At 43.6% G+C, this 22,766-nt stretch overlaps 1 protein-coding gene across 6 annotated transcripts in view; it reads left to right on the top strand.

The window, feature by feature from the left end:
* Positions 1-22,766, top strand: part of LOC110503167 (stromal interaction molecule 1) — a 57,865-nt gene that overhangs the window by 30,453 nt on the left and 4,646 nt on the right. For 4 of the 6 annotated variants that reach the window (XM_021581520.3, XM_090218879.1, XM_090218881.1 and 1 more), the window contains exons 8-11: positions 9,956-10,133; positions 11,962-12,129; positions 19,706-19,806; positions 19,928-20,160. In XM_021581520.3, coding sequence (XP_021437195.2) covers positions 9,956-10,133; positions 11,962-12,129; positions 19,706-19,806; positions 19,928-20,160 — 680 coding nt within the window. Of the gene's footprint in view, positions 1-9,955; positions 10,134-11,961; positions 12,130-19,705; positions 19,807-19,927; positions 20,604-22,568; positions 22,650-22,766 lie in introns of those variants that run through there. The other 2 variants (XM_090218883.1, XM_090218882.1) reach the window with 2 other exon arrangements.

The raw sequence follows: 22,766 nt of genomic DNA, 5'->3' as shown, positions 1-22,766 counted from the left end.
AGCTCTAAGAAGAATCTTGTTGGTTCCAAACTTGTTCCATTTAAGAACGAGGCCACTTTGTTCTTGGGGACCTTCAATGCTGCAGAAATGTTTTGGTAACCTTTCCCCAGATCTGTGCCTCGACACAATCCTGACTACGAGCTCTACGGACAATTCCTTCAACTTCGTGGCTTAGTTTTTGCTCTGACATGCACTGTCAGCTGTGGAACCTTACAAAGACCAGTGTGTGCCTTTCCAAATCATGTCCAATCAATTAAATTTACCACAGGTGGACTTCAATCAAGTTGTCGAAACATTTTAGGAAACAGGATGCACCTAAGCTCAATTTCGAGTCTCATAGCAAAGTGTCTGAATACTTATGTAAATAATGTATTTCTGTTTTGTATTTTTTTTTATATTTGCAAAAATGTCTAAAACCTGTTTTCCCTTTGTCATTATGGGGTATTGTGTGTAGATTGAGGAATTGTTTTTATTTATTACATTTTAGAATACGACTAATGTAACAACGTGGAAAAAGTCAAGGGGTCTGAATATTTTCTGAATGTTCTATACTTGATCCACGTTCTGCTGCTGCTCATATTCCAGTTACTCATAAATGATATTGATTTAAAACTAGTCTCACTCGTAGGAATGCTATTCATACAAATCTCTAACAGCCCAGTCAGCCTGGAGCTACTGAGCCGGTGCTGCAAATAGGCTTTGATGTTGCTTGTACCCTGCAGTGCAGTGGGGCTGAGCGTCTGCAATGCTGTGTGCCTGCCCTGCCCTGCTGTTGTTGCTGCTGAAGCTGTGGCTAGTGAATGGTAGAGGTCAGGGTCAAGAGCATTAGAGGGAGGGCCCACTGCCCACATTTTCCATCCTCAGCCCCCCGGATCACCTTTCACTGTTGCCTGGCTACCCATCCACATCACTCTAACATTTCTTCTCCACCAGGAGTCTGGATTTGCCTCCCTCCCTGACGATATCTAGAATGCGAATACATTCTGACCGTTCTGATTCGTCCCAGAAACCGATGGGTTGGGTCTGAGCCGACCTGCATGATGACATTGTCAACTTTGATATGGTGACTGGTTGGATTTGTTAGACGATCCATTCGCTGATGAATTTGTTTTGTACAATGCGCCCCGTCATTTTGAAATGAAGTCACACAAACAACTTGTCGGATGGGGGATTCAATAGAGCAGCGGAATTGAATTCGGGGTGATACTTCAGGCTACTCATGACTGCAGCCCTCTGCCTTCTCCTCTTCCTCTGGTGGGATGAGGCTGCTCTCTGGTGATGTAAAACAGCATTACACTTCCTGCCTCCTTTCTCATCTCAGCCTCAATTCGCCCTGTAAAACCTGCTCTCAAAATGACTCATGTATTTTTTTTAACTCATGCGGGTATTTCATGGATTCAGGTTCATTTATATTAATTGAAATGCTGTTCATAATTTCAATGTACCAATTCTCATCAGATATTGATAATCTCATACATATGCTATGACCCCTTTAAAACATTGCAAGCTAGGCTGTGTACAAGCTAAAGCAGTCTCCTTGTAGATTTTACATGAATATCTATAGTCCTATTTCTCCCAGTGGGCCCTCTGTGTGTTTGAACTGTGGTCTTGTGACCGACCTCACAGGATGGCGTGATCTGACACGTACTAACCCAGCATGACACAGCCACCCATCCCACAAATGGGCTCCTTGTTGGTTGTTTATATAGTCATGTCTGAGGCACTGGGGACATTATACTGTGGCAGAAAAAGAGCACCATGATCCCAATACAGAACGGCCATAGAGTACTGGGCCCTCTGTCACCACTGGGGCCCTGGCCTGGCCTGGCCAAGCCTTGACATCATTCAGTACTGTGACAGCTGCCCAAGGTCCTCTGCCCTCTACACATTAGCCATTGTTTTCAGCCACATACTGTAAGATGCAAGCCCCTCATGCTATCTTTGCACCCCCTCAATCACATTCTTAGCCTACTATAAGGCTGGTGTTTAGTCAATGGCATTGTCTACAGAGCAAGTAGTATAAAGTAGTCAATTTCATTAACTCTATTTACATGTACATACTAGAGGTCAACCGATGAATCGGCAAGGCCGATAAATTGGGGCCAATTTCAAGTTTTCATAACAATCGGTAATTGGCCTTTTTGGACGCCGATTACATTGCAATCCACGAGGAAACTGCGTGGCATGCTGACTAGAGGTCGACCGATTTATGATTTTTCAACACCGATACCAATTATTGGAGGACCAAAAAAGACTATACCGATTTAAAAATCGGCCAATTTTTAAAATGTATTTGTAATAATGACAATTACAACAATACTGAATGAACACCTATTTTAACTTAATATAATACATAAAATCAATTTAGCCTCAAATAAATAATGAAATATGTTCAATTTGGTTTAAATAATGCAAAAACAAAGTGTTGGAGAAGAAAGTAAAAGTGTAATATGTGCTATGTAAGAAAGCTAACGTTTCAGTTCCTTGCTCAGAACATGAGAACATATGAAAGCTGGTGGCTCCTTTTAACATGAGTCTTCAATATTCCCAGGTAAGAAGTTTTAGGTTGTAGTTATTATAGGAATTATATGACTATTTCTCTCTATACTATTTGTATTTCATATACCTTTGGATGTTCTTATAGGCACTTTAGTATTGCCAGTGTAACAGTATAGCTTCCGTCCCTCTCCTCACTCCTACCTGGGCTCGAACCAGGAACACAACAACAGCCACCCTCGAAGCAGCGTTACCCATGCGGAGCAAGGGGAACAACTACTCCAATGTTCAGAGAGAGTGATGTTTGAAACGCTATTAGCGCGCACCCCGCTAACTAGCTCACCATTTCACATCACATCGTTACACCAGCCTAATCTCGGGAGTTGATAGGCTTGAAATCATAAACAGCAGCGCTGCTGGCAAAACGCACAATAGTGCTGTTTGAATGAATGCTTATGAGCCTGCAGGTGCCTACCATCGCTCAGTCAGACTGCTCTATCAAATCATATACTTAATTATAATATAATAACACAGAAATATGAGCCTTAGGTCATTAATATGGTCAAATCTGGAAACTATAGTTTCGAAAACAAACAATAAATTTATTATTTTAGTGAAATACGGAACCATTCCGAACCAGGAACGAGCAAATTAGTTCGCAATGAGCCAGGCGACCCAAACTGTTGCATATACCCTGACTCTACGTGCAATGAATGCAAGAGAAGTGCAAGAGAATTCTGTGTATTGATTTTAAGAAAGGCATTGATGTTTATTGTTAGGTACACATTGGAGCAATGACAGTCCTTTTTTGCGAATGCCCACTGCATCGATTATATGCAACGCAGGACACGCTAGATAAACTAGTAATATCATCAACCATGTGTAGTTACAACTAGTGATTATGATTGATTAAGTTGAACTTCTCTAGGGTAGGGGGTAGCATTCAGGAATTTTGGAAAGCATGCCCAAATTAAACGGCCTGCTACTCGGGCCCAGAAGATATGATATGCATCTAATTTGGATAAAAAACACTCTAAAGTTTCCAAAACTGTTAAAATAGTGTCTGTGAGAATAACAGAACTGATTTGGCAGGCGAAAACCTGAGAGAAATCCATTCAGGAAGTAGTTTTTTTGGGGTTTTGTAGTTTTCTATTCAATGCCATTACAGTATCCATTGACTTAGGACTCAAATTGCAGTTCCTATGTCTTCCACTAGATGTCAACAGTCTTCCACTAGATGTCAACAGTCTTTATAAATTGTTTCAGGCTTGTATTCTAAAAAATGAGGGAGTAAGAGCAGTCTGAATGAGTGGACCCTGCCGTGTCAGAGCTTTTTCATGCACGCGACCGAGAGAGTGCCTTTCTTGTTTACCTTTTATATTGACAACGTTATTGTCCGGTTGAAATACACTGCTCAAAGAAATAAAGGGAACACTTAAACAACACAATGTAACTCCAAGTCAATCACACTTCTGTGAAATCAAACTGTCCACTTAGGAAGCAACACTGATTGACAATACATTTCACATGCTGTTGTGCAAATGGAATAGACAACAGGTGGAAATTATAGGCAATTCTCAAATAATCGTAAGGTATGCTTTCACCGTAAAGCATTTTATAAATCTGACACCTTGGTTGGATTCACAAGAAGTTCATCTTTAAACCTATGTAAAATATGTTGTGTTTTCTTAATTTTTATGAGAATTTCTGTATGTGAATTTGGCGCTCTGCAATCTCACTGGATGTTGGCCAGGTGGGACGCTAACGTTCCACATACCCTAGAGAGGTTAATGCTAGCTAGCAACTTACCTTGGCTTCTTACTGCATTTGCGTAACAGATGGGCTCCTCGTGAGGCAGGTGGTTAGAGAGTTGGACTAGTTAACCGTAAGGTTGCAAGATTGAATCCCTGAGCTGACGAGGTAAAAATCTGTCGTTCTGCCCCTGAACAAGGCAGTTAACCCACCGTTCCTAGGCCGTCATTGAAAATAAGAATGTGTTCTTAACTGACTTGCCTAGTTAAATAAAGATTAAATAAAGTTGGAAAAAAAAGAATTGGCGTCCAAAATTATTGATTTCCGATTGTTATGAAAGCTTGAAATCGGCCCTAATTAATCGTCCATTCCGATTAATCGGTCGACCTCTAACGCTGACCACCTGTTACGCGAGTGTAGCGTCAAAAGGACCTTGTGGTTGCAAGGAGCCAAGGTAAGTTGCTAGCTAGCATTAAACTTATCTCATAAAAAAACAATCACGTAATCACTAGTTAACTACACATGGTTGATGATATTACTAGGTTAACTAGCTTGTCCTGCGTTGCATATAATCAATGCGGTGCCTGTTAATGTATCATCGAATCACAGCCTACTTCAACTTTGCCAAAAGGGTGATGATTTAAGAAAAGCGCATTCACGAAAAAAGCACAATCCTTTCACAAATGTACTTAACCATAAACATCAATGCCTTAAAATCAATACACAGAAGTATATATATTTTTAAACCTGCATATTTAGTTAAAAGAAATTCATGTTTGCAGGCAATATTAACTAGGAAAATTGTGTCACTTCTCTTGCGTTTAGTGCAAACAGAGTCAGGGTATATGCAACAGTTTGGGCCGAATGGCTCGTTGCAAACTGTGTGAAGACCGAATTTGACATAATTATGACATAACATTGAAGGTTGTGCAATGTAACAGCAATATTTAGACTTTGGGTTGCCACCCGTTAGATAAAATACGGAACGGTTCCGTATTTCACTGAAAGAATAAATGTTTTGTTTTCTAAATTATAGTTTCCGGATTTGATCATATTAATGACCTAAGGCTCGTATTTCTGTGTTATTGTATTATAATTAAGTATATGATTTGATAGAGCAGTCTGACTGAGCGATGGTAGGCAGCAGCAGGCTCGTCAGCATTCATTCAAACAGCACTTTACTGCGTTTTGCCAGCAGCTCTTAGCAATGCTTGAAGCACAGCGCGGTTTATGACTTCAAGCCTATCAACTCCCGAGATTAGACTGGCAATACTAAAGTGCCTATAAGGACATCCAATAGTCAAAGGTATATGAGATACAAATAGTATAGAGAGAAATAGTCGACGTGTCAGAATTCCTATAATAACTACAACCTAAAACCTCTAACTTGGAATATTGAACCACCAGCTTTCATATGTTCTCATGTTCTGAGCGAGGAATTGTTTATTTTTTTACATGGCACATATTGCACTTTTACTTCTCTAACGCTGTGTTTTTGCATTATTTAAACCAAATTGAACATGTTTCATTGTTTATTTGAGACTAAATAGATTGTATTTATGCATTATATTAAGTTAAAATAAGTGTTCATTCAGCATTGTTGTAATTGTCTTTATTACATATACCATATACAGGTGTAGAATACAACACCTGTTGTATTCAGCGCATGTGACGAATGAGATTTGATTTGGAGAAGACACTCGCTTGACTGTATGATCTGTGCTCTCTGTTGCTTTAGTTTCACTGAATAACGTATTTATGTTGTTTTTCAAGAATATCTGGTCAGTTATGTGTAAAATGTAAAGCGTGGAAGTTCTCTGAATTCCTGTGATAGGCTTACAGTCCGGAACTACAGACTAGTGCTCAACTGTTTGATGTAGTTACAAGGCAACAGGCTGCTACAGTCAGTGTACTTCCCCCTACTGTAGTTAGCGCTTCAAACCGGACCCTGCCTGTAAAACAAACCATGTCTTTATCTCTGCCCAGGGAATCTCAACTACATGTAGCATATATATCAGAAAATGATGGATCCCTGGCTTCCTTGGGCTCTATAGTGGTCATTCTTTATAGCAAGGAGCAAAAAGGTCCAAGGACAGCTGGTTGGAGGATACTATGTGGACATGCCAGGCTCCCTGGAATCTAGCAGTGAAATTATACAGGCACTTCTATTGTTTGCCCCTGATGAGTCACTGATTATGAGCACCTGTAATAAGGCCCCACAATTCTTCCTGGTCATGCCATGTGATCAGGAAAAGAACAGATCACATCTCATGCTTTTCCTTGTCTGATTCTCTTTCTCTTTTTTCTCTCTCTCGCGCTCTCGCTCAATTCAAGGTGCATTATTGGCATGGAAAACATATGTTTACATTGCCAAAGCAAGTGAAATAGATAATATACAAAAGTGAAATAAACAATGAAAAATGTACAGGGAACATTACCCTCACAAGTTTCAAAGTAATAGAGACGTGTTATAACGATGTGCAAATACAAAAGGAAAAACAAATATGGGTATATTTACAACGGTGTTTGTTCTTCACTGGTTGCCCATTTCTTGTGGCAACAGGTCACAAATAATTGCTGCGGTGATTGCATGGTATTTCACCCAATAGATATGGGAGTTTATTAAAATCGGATTTGTTTTCAAATTCTTTGTGGGTCTGAGGGAAATTGTGTCTGTGGTCATACATTTGGCAGGAGGTTAGGAAGTGCAGCTCAGTTTCCACCTCATTTTGTGGACATTGTGCACATAGCCTGTCTTCTCTTGAGAGCCAGGTCTAATTAGCGGGTATCGGCCTAATTCTGCTCTGCAAACTAATTGGCCAGAATTTTACGTAATTATGACATAACATTGAAGGTTGTGCAATGTAACAAGAATATTTAGACTTAGGGATACCACCCGTTAGATAAAATACCGAACGGTTCCGTATTTCACTGAAATAATAAACGTTTTGTTGTCTAAATAATAGTTTACGGATTCGACCATCTTAATGACCTGTGGCTCGTATTTCTGTGTGTTATTATGTTATAATTAAGTCTGATTTGATAGAGCAGTCTGACTGAGCAGCAGCAGGCTCGTAATCATTCATTCAAACAGCACTTTCGTCCGTTTTGCCAGCAGCTCTTCACAAGCACAGCGCTGTTTATGACTTCAACCTTATCAGCCTATTGGCTGGTGTAACCGATGTGAAATGGCTAGCAAGTTAGCTGGGTGTGCGCTAATAGCGTTTCAAACGTAACTCGCTCTGAGACTTGAAGTAGTTATTCCCCTTGCAGAGGGGCTTTTGTGGAGTGATGGGTAACAATGCTTCGAGTGTGGCTGCTGTCGATGGGTCCCTGGTTTGAGCCCAGGTAGGGGCGAGGAGAGGGACGGAAGCTATACTGTTACACTGGCAACACTATAGTGCCTATAAGAACATCCAATAGTCAAAGGTTAATGAAATACAAATGGTATAGAGGGAAATAGTCCTATAAATACTATATTAACTACAACCTAAAACCTCTTACCTTGGAATATTGAAGTCTCATATTAAAAGGAACCACCAGCTTTCATATGTTCTCATGTTCTGAGCAAGGAACTGAAACGTTAGCTTTCTTACATGGCACATATTGCACTTTTACTTTCTTCTCCAACACTTTGTTTTTGCATTATTAAACCAAATTGAACATGTTTCATTATTTATTTGAGGCTAAATTTATTTTATTGATGTATTATATTAAGTTAAAATAAGTGTTCATTCAGTATTGTTGTAATTGTCATTATTACAAATACATTTTAAAAAGTCAGCCGATTTTTAAATCGGTATCGGCTTTTTTGGTCCTCCAATAATCGGTATCGGTATCGGCGTTGAAAAATCATAATCGGTCGACCTCTACTCACAACCACAAAGGGCAATAGGGTTCTATAAATTATTCAAGTATTTTTAGACAGCACCTGTGGTGCTGCTTTTTAGGCTGAGGTTGGTATAGTTTGTTGTGTGCTCTAGGTCAACAAGTGTATAGATGGAATTTGAATTTGTGGTCCTGGCAAATGGACCAGTATTTTTGTCTGAGATTTACTGTCAGGGCCCAGGTCTGACAGAATCTGTGCAGAATATCTAGGTGCTACTATTATGCCCTCCTTGGGTGGGGACAGAAGCACCAGCATCAGCAAATTGTCGACATTTGACTTCAGATTCTAGTAGGGTGAGGCCAGGTGCTGCAGACTGTTCTACTGCTCTCGCCAATTAGTTGATATATACATTGCCTTGCAACAGTATTCATCCCCCTTGGTGTTTTTCCTATGTTGTTGCATTACAACCTGTAATTTAAATTGTTTTTTATTTGGATTTCATGTAACAGACAAACACAAAATAGTCCAAATTGGTGAATTGAAATGGAAAAAATAACTTGTTTCAAAAAATGCTAAACCAATTCAAACAGAAAGGTGGTGTGTGCATACAGTTGAAGGCTGAAGTTTGCATACACCTTAGCCAAATACATTTAAACTCAGTTTTTCACAATTACTGACCTTTAATCCTGGTAAAAAAAAATTAAAAAAACTATTTTAGGGCAGTTAGGATCATTACTTTATTTTAAGAATGTGAGATGTCAGAATAATAGTAGAGAATTATTTATTTCAGATTTTATTTCTTTCATCACATTCCCAGTGAGTCAGAAGTTAACGTACACTCAATTAGTGTTTGGTAGCATTGCCTTTAAATTATTTAACTTGGGTCAAATGTTACGGGTTGCCTTCCACACGCTTCCCACAATAAGTTGGGTGAATTTTGGCCCATTCCTCCTCACACCTTGTGTAACTGAGTCAGGTTTGTAGGCCTCCTTGCTCACACATGCTTTTTCAGTTCTGCCAACAAATTTTCTATGGGATTGAGGTCAGGGCTTTGTGATGGCCACTCCAATGTCTTGACTAAGTTGTCCTTAAACTTTGGAAGAATGCTTGGGGTCATTGTCCATTTGGAATACCCATTTGCGACCAAGCTTTATTACTTCATATATCTTTATGGACATATTCTTTATCCCTTTACACTTGTGTGTATAAGGTAGTAGTTGTGGAATTGTTAGGTTAGATTACTCGTTGGTTATTACTGCATTGTCGGAACTAGAAGCACAAGCATTTCGCTACACTCGCATTAACATCTGCTAACCATGTGCATGTGACAAATACAATTTGATTTGATTGACTGATGTCTTGATGTTGCTTCAATATATCCACATAATGTTTCTACCTCATGATGCCATCTATTTTGTGAAGTGCACCAGTTCCTCTTGCAGCAAAGCACCCCCACAATGTGATGCTGCCACCCCCGTGCTTCACGGTTGGGATGGTGTTCTTTGGCTTGAAAGCCTCCCCCTTTTTCCTCCAAACATAACGATGGTCATTATGGCCAAACAGTTCTATTTTTGTTTCCTCAGACCAGAGGACATTTCTCCAAAAAGTATGTATAGTCTGCTCTATACCAAATTAGCATACCTCCTGAGTCTCTTCCCTGTTTCACACCTGGTAGTTTGGTGGATGGGACTACCACCTCTCTGTAACCTAGAGGGCAACCAGTGGGTCCGTCTCCTCTATAACATGTTTCTTGTAGGATAACAATGTCTGTATTTCCAATATCTTTAAGTCTGGGCTCCTGCTCTTTAGGCCAAAGGCAGATGACCTCAGACCTTGTATATTCCAGGATGAGATAGTAAAAGATTATCTCGCTCTCAGGCTGCAGATAGCCCAGGAGGAGCACCGTACAGTAGAGGTGGAGAAGGTGAACCTGGAACAGAAGCTGAGGGATGAGATCAACTGTGCCAAGCAGGAGGCCCAGCGGCTGAAGGAGCTCCGCGAGGGCACCGAGAACGAGCTGAGTCGGCAGAAATACGCCGAGGAGGAGCTGGACCAGGTACTGGACTGTACCACTTTGGGGAGGGGCAGGTGTGGATAACAAATGCATGTGGATGAGAGAGGGGGAATTATTCTAGCGGGGTACTTGTTGAGAAACAAGGTGTGGTTGAGGCCAGTAACATGATCCTGTATATTAATTCCAGAGAGGGGAGACTTGACTGAACCCTGTTAACCACTCTATATTCTAGGGAGCCAGCTAAACATTTAGATGGATCAGATGCAGAATGCTATCAGTAGGCATAACTCCCACTCAGCTCTTTGCCCATCAGGGAAATGTCAGGAAAAGAAGCAGTGTTCGGCCCACACAGGGCAGCTGAGCAGAGGGCTCATGTTGTGTACTCTTCATTCTACTACGATCACTATGGTCTCCTGAGAACACTGTAGTCTGATGGAGGAAGCAATAGTCACTCCTTTATCTGATTTCAGTTCTCAAGATATGACTAGAGAAAGATGGCTCCCTCCTTTTCAGCATACATGCCTACGAAGAGCTAGTATGTGTGTGTGTATGTGTATGTGTGTGTGTGTGTGTGTATGCATGTGTGTATATATATATATATATATATATATATATATATATATATATATATATATATATATATATATATACACATATATATATATATACATATACACATGTGTGTGTGTGTATATATATGTGTATATATAAATAAAAGCTCTTCGTAGGCATGATGGATCAGAATGTTTTCATATGAAGTAAGGATTCGATTCACCGCTCCTGACTGCAGACAGGGCATATTGCACCCTAAACCATGGCCTAGTTCTTCACAGGATTTAGAATTATCATTTCATCTGTGGAGGTCAAACCAGGTCAGTCCTCATGCCTGCCTGATCAGAAAAGATCTCTCCCATGTGCACATGGCTTGCAGGCTCCCTGCTCACCTAGCCCTAACGCTCCCTGTACACATAGCTTGCAGGCCCCCTGCTCACCTAGCCCTAACTCTCCCTGTGCACATGGCTTGCAGGCTCCCTGCTCACCTAGCCCTAACTCTCCCCTGTGCACATGGCTTGCAGGCTCCCTGCTCACCTAGCCCTAACTCTCCCTGTGCACATGGCTTGCAGGCTCCCTGCTCACCTAGCCCTAACTTTCCCCTGTGCACATGGCTTGCAGGCTCCCTGCTCACCTAGCCCTAACTTTCCCCTGTGCACATGGCTTGCAGTCTCCCTGCACACCTAGCCCTAACTCTCCCTGTGCACATGGCTTGCAGGCTAGCCTGCTCACCTAGCTCTAACTCTCCCTGTGCACATGGCTTGCAGGCTAGCCTGCTCACCTAGCTCTAACTCTCCCTGTGCACATGGCTTGCAGGCTCCCTGATCACCTAGCCCTAACTCTCCCTGTGCACATGGCTTGCAGGCTAGCCTGCTCACCTAGCTCTAACTCTCCCTGTGCACATGGCTTGCAGGCTCCCTGATCACCTAGCCCTAACTCTCCCTGTGCACATGGCTTGCAGGCTCCCTGGCTGGCCCAGTGGTGCTCCATTAAGGCTTGTCAGTGATTGAGTCTTAAGGGCGGGTGGATGCCTCTATGGCTCTGGGCTCATTTGCGCAGCTCTTAATGAGGATGTCTGGAGACAAAGAGAGTGCTAGCTTTCACACGCCAATGAGATCACATTTCCCTCTCCCACCTCCCCATCCACATTTACACCATGGTCCAGAGGGACACTGTGGGAATGATTCATTTGTGTTTAACCACTTTGACTTTTGGCGTTGAGACTTTAGTGTGTTCTTTTCACTGCTGTTTTGAGTCAGAAGAAGTTAAATGCTGTAGGTTGACTTCTGGTCTGTGTGACGTGTGTGTATTTTTGCAGGTGCGCATGGCCCTGAAGAAAGCAGAGAAGGAGCTGGAGTCTCGCTGCAGCTGGTCCCCACCAGAGTCCCTCCAGAAGTGGCTCCAGCTCACCCATGAGGTGGAGGTGCAGTACTACAACATCAAGAAGCAGAATGCTGAGAAACAGCTACTGGTGGCGAAAGAAGGGGTGAGATGCCACAGGACTAGATATATACACCGCATGAGGACTAGAGATATACACCGCATGAGGACTAGATATATACACCGCATGAGGACTAGATATAAACACCGCATGAGGACTAGATATAAACACCGCATGAGGACTAGATATAAACACCGCATGAGGACTAGATATAAACACCGCATGAGGACTAGATATAAACACCGCATGAGGACTAGATATAAACACCGCATGAGGACTAGAGATATACACCGCATGAGGACTAGAGATTTACACCGCATGAGGACTAGATATAAACACCGCATGAGGACTAGATATAAACACTGCATGAGGACTAGATATAAACACCGCATGAGGACTAGAGATATACACCGCATGAGGACTAGATATAAACACCGCATGAGGACTAGAGATATACACCGCATGAGGACTAGATATAAACACCGCATGAGGACTAGATATAAACACCGCATGAGGACTAGATATAAACACTGCATGAGGACTAGATATAAACACTGCATGAGGACTAGATATAAACACTGCATGAGGACTAGATATATATACCGCATGAGGACTAGATATATACACCGCATGAGGACTAGATATATACACCGCATGAGGACTAGATACAGTGCCCTGCGAAAGTATTCGGCCCCCTTGAACTTTGCGACCTTTTGCCACATTTCAGGCTTCAAACATAAAGATATAAAACTGTATTTTTTTGTGAAGAATCAACAAGTGGGACACAATCATGAAGTGGAATGACATTTATTGGATATTTCAAACTTTTTTAACAAATCAAAAACTGAAAAATTGGGCGTGCAAAATTATTCAGCCCCCTTAAGTTAATACTTTGTAGCGCCACCTTTTGCTGCGATTACAGCTGTAAGTCGCTTGGGATATGTCTCTATCAGTTTTGCACACCCATTCCTCCTTGCAAAACAGCTCGAGCTCAGTGAGGTTGGATGGAGAGCATTTGTGAACAGCAGTTTTCAGTTCTTTCCACAGATTCTTGATTGGATTCAGGTCTGGACTTTGACTTGGCCATTCTAACACCTGGATATGTTTATTTTTGAACCATTCCATTGTAGATTTTGCTTTATGTTTTGGATCATTGTCTTGTTGGAAAACAAATCTCCGTCCCAGTCTCAGGTCTTTTGCAGACTCCATCAGGTTTTCTTCCAGAATGGTCCTGTATTTGGCTCCATCCATCTTCCCATCAATTTTAATCATCTTCCCTGTCCCTGCTGAAGAAAAGCAGGCCCAAACCATGATGCTGCCACCACCATGTTTGACAGTGGGGATGGTGTGTTCAGCTGTGTTGCTTTTACGCCAAACACAACGTTTTGCATTGTTGCCAAAAAGTTCAATTTTGGTTTCATCTGACCAGAGCACCTTCTTCCACATGTTTGGTGTGTCTCCCAGGTGGCTTGTGGCAAACTTTAAACAACACTTATTATGGATATCTTTAAGAAATGGCTTTCTTCTTGCCACTCTTCCATAAAGGCCAGATTTGTGCAATATACGACTGATTGTTGTCCTATGGACAGAGTCTCCCACCTCAGCTGTAGATCTCTGCAGTTCATCCAGAGTGATCATGGGCCTCTTGGCTGCATCTCTGATCAGTCTTCTCCTTGTATGAGCTGAAAGTTTAGAGGGACGGCCAGGTCTTGGTAGATTTGCAGTGGTCTGATACTCCTTCCATTTCAATGTTATCGCTTGCACAGTGCTCCTTGGGATGTTTAAAGCTTGGGAAATCTTTTTGTATCCAAATCCGGCTTTAAACTTCTTCACAACAGTATCTCGGACCTGCCTGGTGTGTTCCTTGTTCTTCATGATGCTCTCTGCGCTTTTAACGGACCTCTGAGACTATCACAGTGCAGGTGCATTTATACAGAGACTTGATTACACACAGGTGGATTGTATTTATCATCATTAGTCATTTAGGTCAACATTGGATCATTCAGAGATCCTCACTGAACTTCTGGAGAGAAGTGAAAGTAAAGGGGCTGAATAATTTTGCACGCCCAATTTTTCAGTTTTTGATTTGTTAAAAAAGTTTGAGGACTAGAGATACACACGGCGTGAGGACTAGAGATACACACCGCGTGAGGACTAGAGATATGCACACCGTGTGAGGACTAGAGATATGCACACCGCGTGAGGACTAGAGATATGCACACCGCGTGAGGACTAGAGATATGCACACCGCGTGAGGACTAGAGATATGCACACCGCGTGAGGACGAGATATGCACACCGCGTGAGGACGAGATATGCACACCGCGTGAGGACGAGATATGCACACCGCGTGAGGACGAGATATGCACACCGCGTGAGGACGAGATATGCACACCGCGTGAGGACGAGAGATGCACACCGCGTGAGGACGAGAGATGCACACCGCGTGAGGACGAGAGATGCACACCGCGTGAGGACGAGAGATGCACACCGCGTGAGGACGAGAGATGCACACCGCGTGAGGACGAGAGATGCACACCGCGTGAGGACGAGAGATGCACACCGCGTGAGGACGAGAGATGCACACCGCGTGAGGACGAGAGATGCACACCGCGTGAGGACGAGAGATGCACACCGCGTGAGGACGAGAGATATACAGTGGGGCAAAAAAGTATTTAGTCAGCCACCAATTGTGCAAGTTCTCCCGCTTAAAAAGATGAGAGGCCTGTAATTCTCTTCATAGGTACACTTCAACTATGACAGACAAAATGAGGGGGAAAAATCCAGAAAATCACATTGTAGGATTTTTTATGAATTTATTTGCAAATTATGGTGGAAAATAAGTATTTGGTCACCTACAAACAAGCAAGATTTCTGGCTCTCACAGACCTGTAACTTCTTTAAGAGGCTCCTCTGTCCTCCACTCGTTACCTGTATTAATGGCACCTGTTTGAACTTGTTATCAGTATAAAAGACACCTGTCCACAACCTCAAACAGTCACACTCCAAACTCCACTATGGCCAAGACCAAAGAGCTGTCAAAGGACACCAGAAACAAAATTGTAGACCTGCACCAGGCTGGGAAGACTGAATCTGCAATAGGTGCGCAGCTTGGTTTGAAGAAATCAACTGTGGGAGCAATTATTATGAAATGGAAGACATACAAGACCACTGATAATCTCCCTCGATCTGGGGCTCCACGCAAGATCTCACCCCGTGGGGTCAAAATGATCACAAGAACGGTGAGCAAAAATCCTAGAACCACACGGGGGGACCTAGTGAATGACCTGCAGAGAGCTGGGACCAAAGTAACAAAGCCTACCATCAGTAACACACTACGCCGCCAGGGACTCAAATCCTGCAGTGCCAGATGTGTCCCCCTGCTTAAGCCAGTACATGTCCAGGCCCGTCTGAAGTTTGCTAGAGGGCATTTGGATGATCCAGAAGAAGATTTGGAGAATGGTCAGATGAAACCAAAATATAACTTTTTGGTAAAAACTCAACTCGTTGTGTTTGGAGGACAAAGAATGCTGAGTTTCATCCAAAGAACACCATACCTACTGTGAAGCATGGGGATGGAACATGTATGCTTTGGGGCTTTTTTTATGCAAAGGGACCAGGACGACTGATCCATGTAAAGGAAAGAATGAATGGGGCCATGTATCGTGATATTTTGAGTGAAAACCTCCTTCCATCAGCAAGGGCATTGAAGATGAAATGTGGCTGGGTCTTTCAGCATGACAATGATCCCAAACACACCGCCCGGGCAACAAAGGAGTGGCTTCGTAAGAAGCATTTCAAGGTCCTGGAGTGGCCTAGCCAGTCTCCAGATCTCAACCCCATAGAAAATCTTTGTTGAAAGTCTGTGTTGCCCAGCAACAGCCCCAAAACATCACTGTTCTAGAGGAGATCTGCATGGAGGAATGGGCCAAAATACCAGCAACGGTATGTGAAGACTTACAGAAAACATTTGACCTCTGTCATTGCCAACAAATGGTATATAACAAAGTATTGTGAAACTTTTGTTATTGACCAAATACTTATTCATTAAAAATCCTACAATGTGATTTTCTTGATTTGTTTTTCTCATTTTGTCTGTCATAGTTGAAGTGTACCTATGATGAAAATTACAGGCTTCTCTCATCTTTTTAAGTGAGAGAACTTGCACAATTGGGGATTGACTAAATACTTTTTTGCCCCACTATATGTGCTGTATGAGGACTAGATATAAACTAAAAAAAAAAAATGTCCTCTCACTGTCATCTGCGTTTTATTTTCAGCAAACTTAACGTGTAAATATTTGTATGAACATAACAAGAGTCAACAACTGAGACATAAACTGAACAAGTTCCACAAACATGTGACTAACAGAAATTGAATAATTTTTCCATGAACAAAGCGAGGGGGTCAAAATCAAGTTAGTCAGTATCTGGTGTGGCCACCAGCTGCATTAAGTACTGCAGTGTATCTCCTCCTCATGAACTGCACCAGATTTGCCTGTTCTTGCTGTGAGATGTTACCCCACTCTTCCACTAAGGCACCTGCAAGTTCCTGGACATTTTCTGGGAGGAATGGCCCTAGCCTTCACCCTCCAACAGGTCCCAGACATGCTCAAAGGGATGGAGATCCGGGCTCTTCGCTGGCCATGGCAAAGAACTGACATTCCTGTCTTGCAGGAAATCACGCACAGAATGAGCAGTATGGCTGGTGGCATTGTCATGCTGGAGGGTCATGTCAGGATGAGCCTGCAGGAAGGGTACCACATGAGGAGGATGTCTTCCCTGTTTCGCACAGCGTTGAGCTTTCCTGCAGTGACAACAAGCGCAGTCCGATGATGCTTTGACACTGTCCCAGCTCGATCCCGCTCCAGAGTACAGGCCTCGGTGTAACGTTCATTCCTTCGAGGATAAACGCGAATCCGACCATCACCCTGGTGAGACAAAACCGTGACTCGTCAGTGAAGAGGACTTTTTGCCAGTCCTGTCTGGTCCTGCGATGGTGGGTTTGTGTCCATAGGCAACGTTGTTGCTGTTGATGTCTGGTGAGGACCTGCCTTACAACAGGCCTAAAAGCCATCAGTCCAGCCTCTCTCAGCCTATTGCGGACACTCTGAGCACTGATGGAGGGATTGTGCATTCCTGGTGTAACTCGGGCAGTTGTTGTTGCCATCCTGTACCTGTCCCGCAGGTGTGATGTTCGGATGTACCGATCCTGTTACACGTGGTCTGCCACTGCGAGGACGATCAGCTGTCCATCCTGTCTCCCTGTAGTGCTGTCTTAGGCGTCTCACAGGACAGACAATGCAATTTTTTGCCCTGGCCACATCTGCAGTCCTCATGCCTCCTTGCAGCATGCCTAAGGCACATTCATGCAGATGAGCAGGGAACCTGGGCATCTTTCTTTTGATGTTTTTCAGAGTCGGTAGAAAGGCAACTTAGGACACAAAAGATTTCATAACTGTGACCTTAGTTGCCTATCGTCTGTAAGCTGTTAGTGTCTTAACGACCGTTCCACAGGTGTATGTTCATTAATTGTTTATTGAACAAGCATGGGAAACGGGGTTTAAACCCTTTACATTGAAGATCTGTCAAGTTATTTGGATTTTTACGAATTATCTTTGAAAGACGGGGTCCTGAAAAAGGGACGTTTGCCGTACGGGGACTAGGGAGGGAGATATGCCGTACGGGGACTAGGGAGGGAGATATGCCGTACGGGGACTAGGGAGGGAGATATGCCGTACGGGGACTAGGGAGGGAGATATGCCGTACGGGGACTAGGGAGGGAGATATGCCGTACGGGGACTAGGGAGGGAGATATGCCGTACGGGGACTAGGGAGGGAGATATGCCGTACGTACGGGGACTAGGGAGGGAGATATGCCGTACGTACGGGGACTAGGGAGGGAGATATGCCGTACGTACGGGGACTAGGGAGGGAGATATGCCGTACGTACGGGGACTAGGGAGGGAGATATGCCGTACGTACGGGGACTAGGGAGGGAGATATGCCGTACGTACGGGGACTAGGGAGAGAGATATGCCGTACGTACGGGGACTAGGGAGGGAGATATGCCGTACGTACGGGGACTAGGGAGGGAGATATGCCGTACGTACGGGGACTAGGGAGGGAGATATGCCGTACGTACGGGGACTAGGGAGGGAGATATGCCGTACGTACGGGGACTAGGGAGGGAGATATGCCGTACGTACGGGGACTAGGGAGGGAGATATGCCGTACGTACGGGGACTAGGGAGGGAGATATGCCGTACGTACGGGGACTAGGGAGGGAGATATGCCGTACGTACGGGGACTAGGGAGGGAGATATGCCGTACGTACGGGGACTAGGGAGGGAGATATGCCGTACGTACGGGGACTAGGGAGGGAGATATGCCGTACGTACGGGGACTAGGGAGGGAGATATGCCGTACGTACGGGGACTAGGGAGGGAGATATGCCGTACGTACGGGGACTAGGGAGGGAGATATGCCGTACGTACGGGGACTAGGGAGGGAGATATGCCGTACGTACGGGGACTAGGGAGGGAGATATGCCGTACGTACGGGGACTAGGGAGGGAGGGAGGGAGGGAGGGAGGGAGATATGCCGTACGGGGACTAGGGAGGGAGGGAGGGAGGGAGATATGCCGTACGGGGACTAGGGAGGGAGGGAGATATGCCGTACGGGGACTAGGGAGGGAGGGAGGGAGATATGCCGTACGGGGACTAGGGAGGGAGGCTTTACGGGGACTAGGGAGAGAGGCCGTGCCCCCCCCCCCCCCATAAATACCTTTACCCCTTATCTCTCAACTCTACAAAAATTGACTTTTGAAAATCCGTTGTTACCACAGAGAGACTTTGTAATACAATAACGTCAAAAGATGGGGAATGGAGCAATATTTCTGTTATCCAACCAGTTGAAAGCATCCGTTGGTACTTAAAGAATATGACGTCAGATCAGTTGTTGTCTGGGACATTATATCTGATGATGGACAATATAAATTGTATCTTGGAAAGTCTACACATTCCTAGCCCATTCCTTTTCCGAATGGGCGTTTATTAGAATGCATAAGATTCTGTGTTTACGGTTGCATCGCTTCTCAAGGTCCGATAGAGACCCAATCCCTTTGTCCTTCAGTCTTCCCGCTCTTTCATTCAAACCTAACCCCCTTTCTTTGTGTAACCAGCTGTCATGACAGTTTTATCTGCTAGGGACTCTTTTTTTTTTAATGACATAATTAGTAATCAATGTATGATCCATCCTTTGTATGTCATTCTGTGTGATTATTTAGCTATTTAGTAAATACATAATTAAGCCAATTTTTGTATTGCTAATTCAACTTGTTAGCCAGAGTTTGAAGATTTTTACGACTTTCATATGAGACTGAATAAGGTGACGATGAGTAATTGACTGCTATTGATATATAATCACGTAATCAATAAAATGTTAGGTAATCGATTTAATAAAATAGCCTGTCATATAATTTAATCAGCCAGAGACACAGCAACCGTATGAGTAGGTCCAGGAGATGTCCCTGTCCATGTGAGCAGGAGAAACTCTGAACCCTTAGTGTGACAGAACGGGAGAGTAATGTTTTATCTTGTGTGTGTGTGTGTGTGACTGCAGGCAGAGAAGATCAAGAAGAAGAGGAACACCATATTTGGGACCTTCCATGTGGCACACAGCTCCTGTCTGGATAATGTGGATCACCAAATTCTGACAGCCAAGTGAGTTTAATTAAAGATTGGGATTTGTCTAAGCCAATATCTCCTATAACTATGTTCACATTGTGATCTCTGCTTGTATCCCTCTGCCCTCCCCGTCTCCCTCTCCTCTCCTCCGGTCCAGACAAGCCCTGGGTGAGGTGACTGCTGCTCTGAGGGAGAGGCTGCACCGTTGGCAGCAGATTGAAATTCTGACGGGGTTCACCATCGTCAACAACCCTGGGCTCTCCTCCCTGGCCTCCACCCTGAACCTTGACCCCAGCATCATGGGTGGCCGGGCCACGCCCCAGCACTTCATTATGTCTGATGACATGGACGACATGGACGAGGACATCATATCGCCCGGAACTCTGCAATGTAAGGGCTCGTCCGACTCCCTCGGCTTCACTGTAGGACTCGGTAGCAAAATACCCCCTAAATACACCAAGGGCCTCCTGGGGAAATCCAAAAATCATCTCTCATATGAAAATTAGCATACAGCCACAAAGTATTATCATTAACGATTTATCAACGATTCTGTGAATTTACAAAATGAGCAGCCTTGTTGGTGAAGGGATTCAGGGTGTTTGTCTGTGATTTGAGGGTGTTGTGTGTTTGCAAGTCTATAATATATGAATTGTAATTTCACCTGTTTTTTTTATGTTTTCAGTTGGTTATTTTGTTCCATTTTGGAATTTAGTGTTGCCTTGATATGTGGGAATTTCACTTCTGAGATGGAGTGTAAAGATGGTGCACAATGTTGATATCCCCATGCTGTGAAAATTTAACCTCTGAAAAAATACATGCTTCATGACACCAAATCTTTGTGCTGATCTATTTTTAGCAGTTGTCTCCTAGTCTGACCAATGGAATGTGCTGAACATGAAGTAATAGTAAGCAATATGAAAGGCTGTTGTACTCCTGTAAGCTTTATAAGGCTTTAGCTTTGGTCTAGGCCTATATTTGGGAAAGAAGAAGGCACAATGGCCTTGTTGTGCTGCCTGGAAGACCGTTTGTTTTACTTTCTCACATAGCCTTGCTTTATATTGTAATTCCCCTGGGGGTACATGTTAAACTCCATTCAGAAAGTATTCAGACCCCTTTCCCACATTTTATTAAGTTAAAATTGATTAAACAGTCCCCCGCCCCCTCATCAATCTACACAATCTACCCCAAATGACAAAGCAAAAATAGGTATTTATATTTTTGGGCAAGTGTATAAAAAAATGTACATTTGACATTTACATAAGTATTCAGACCCTTTACTCAGTACTGTAACCACCTTTGGCAGTGATTTACAGCCTCGACTCTTCTTAGGTATGACACTACAGGCTTGCCACACCTGTATTTGGGGAGTTTCTCCCATCCTTCTCTCCAGATCCTCTCAAGCTCTGTCAGGTTGGATGGGGAGCGTCGCTGCACAGCTATTTTCAGGTCTCTCCAGAGATGTTCGATCGCGTTCAAGTCTTGAGTCTTGTTGGGCCACTCGGGGACATTCAGAGACTTGTCCCAAAGCCACTCCTGCATTATCTTGGTTGTTTGCTTAGGGTCATTGTCCTGTTGGAAGGTGAACCTTCACCCCAGTCTGAGGTCCTGGGTGCTTTGGAGCTGGTTTTCATCAAGGATCTCTCTGTAATTTGCTCCGTTCATCTTTCCCTCAATCCTGACTAGTCTCCCAGTATCTGCTGTAGAAAAACATCCCCACATCATGATGCTGCCTCCACCATACTTCACCGTAGGGATGGTGCCAGTTTTCCTCCAGACTTGACACTTGGCATTCAGGCCAAGGAGTTCAATCTTGGTTTCATCAGACCAGAGCATCTTGTTTCTCATGGTCTGAGAGTCCTTTAAGTGCATTTTGGCAAATCCAAGAGTCTTGGTGGTTTCTAACGTCTTCCATTTAAGAGAGATGGAGGCCACTGTGTTCTTGAGTACCTTCAATGCTGCATAATGTTTTTGTTGTCCTGTGCCTCGACACAATCCTGTCTCAGAGCTCTATGGACAATTCCTTTGACCTGATGGCTTGGTTATAAATTTGCAAAAAAAATGTGAAAAACCTGTTTTTGCTTTGTCTTTATGGGGTAATGTGTGTAGATTTAGGATTTTATTTATTATCCATTTTAGAATAAGGCTGTAACGTAACAAAATGTGGAAAAAGTCAAGGGGTCTGAATACTTTCTGAATGCACTGTATCCCTTTTCTTCAGCCACTAAGGAATTACATTCTCAGAGTTTCTTCTTTTGAATTGAGAATTACAGCTTTTATTTACCAGCTACGCTCTCAAAGGGAGTTATGATGCGAACAACATACTTTAGTTCTTATGTCTATTTCTCGTCTTTTGGCAACCTAAATATATTATATTTGTCACAACATAATGTTGACATATAAAGTCAATCAATGTGTACTGGTCTCCTGGTACCCAGCACTGAGCTCTACTGGGCAGTATTTGGGTTATGATTATAGCAGACCCAGAGAGAAGGACTGATACTGTCTTGGATATGATAATAGCTGACCCAGAGAGAGCAGACCCAGAGATAAGGGCTGATACTAACTATCTGGGCTATGATTATAGCTGACCCAGAGAGAAGGGTTGCTACTTACTGCAGTGGTAATCTGAGCTCTGGTGCTGCAGTCTCCTTCTAGAGCTCTGTCACTACAGTCCTCAGTCTTCTAATCCACATTAATTACATGTTCCCTCCTCCCTCACTTCCTCTCTCTCCTCCCACCAACACTGTCTCTTTGGTTTTTGGCTGCGACTGCCGTTCGTGTCTCTGGTCCACCCACAGACACCAACTACCTCAAGGACCGGCGAGCCAGTGATCTGTGGTCCATGGGTTCTGGCAGCCAGTCCCTCAGGAAATACTCTGGTTGGCCTGTTAGCTACTTATACCCCTTTGTCCTGACCTCAACGCTCTCTCTCCTTAAGTCACACACCCTGTCAAAGCCTCACAGCAGATGGATATAGCTGTAACACGCTGGCCTGG

This window comes from Oncorhynchus mykiss, chromosome 24, assembly GCF_057628025.1.
Source record: "Oncorhynchus mykiss isolate SJ-2025 chromosome 24, ASM5762802v1, whole genome shotgun sequence".
In the NCBI taxonomy this organism is placed as follows: domain Eukaryota; kingdom Metazoa; phylum Chordata; class Actinopteri; order Salmoniformes; family Salmonidae; genus Oncorhynchus; species Oncorhynchus mykiss.
This window is presented reverse-complemented; position numbering and strand designations above follow the sequence as displayed.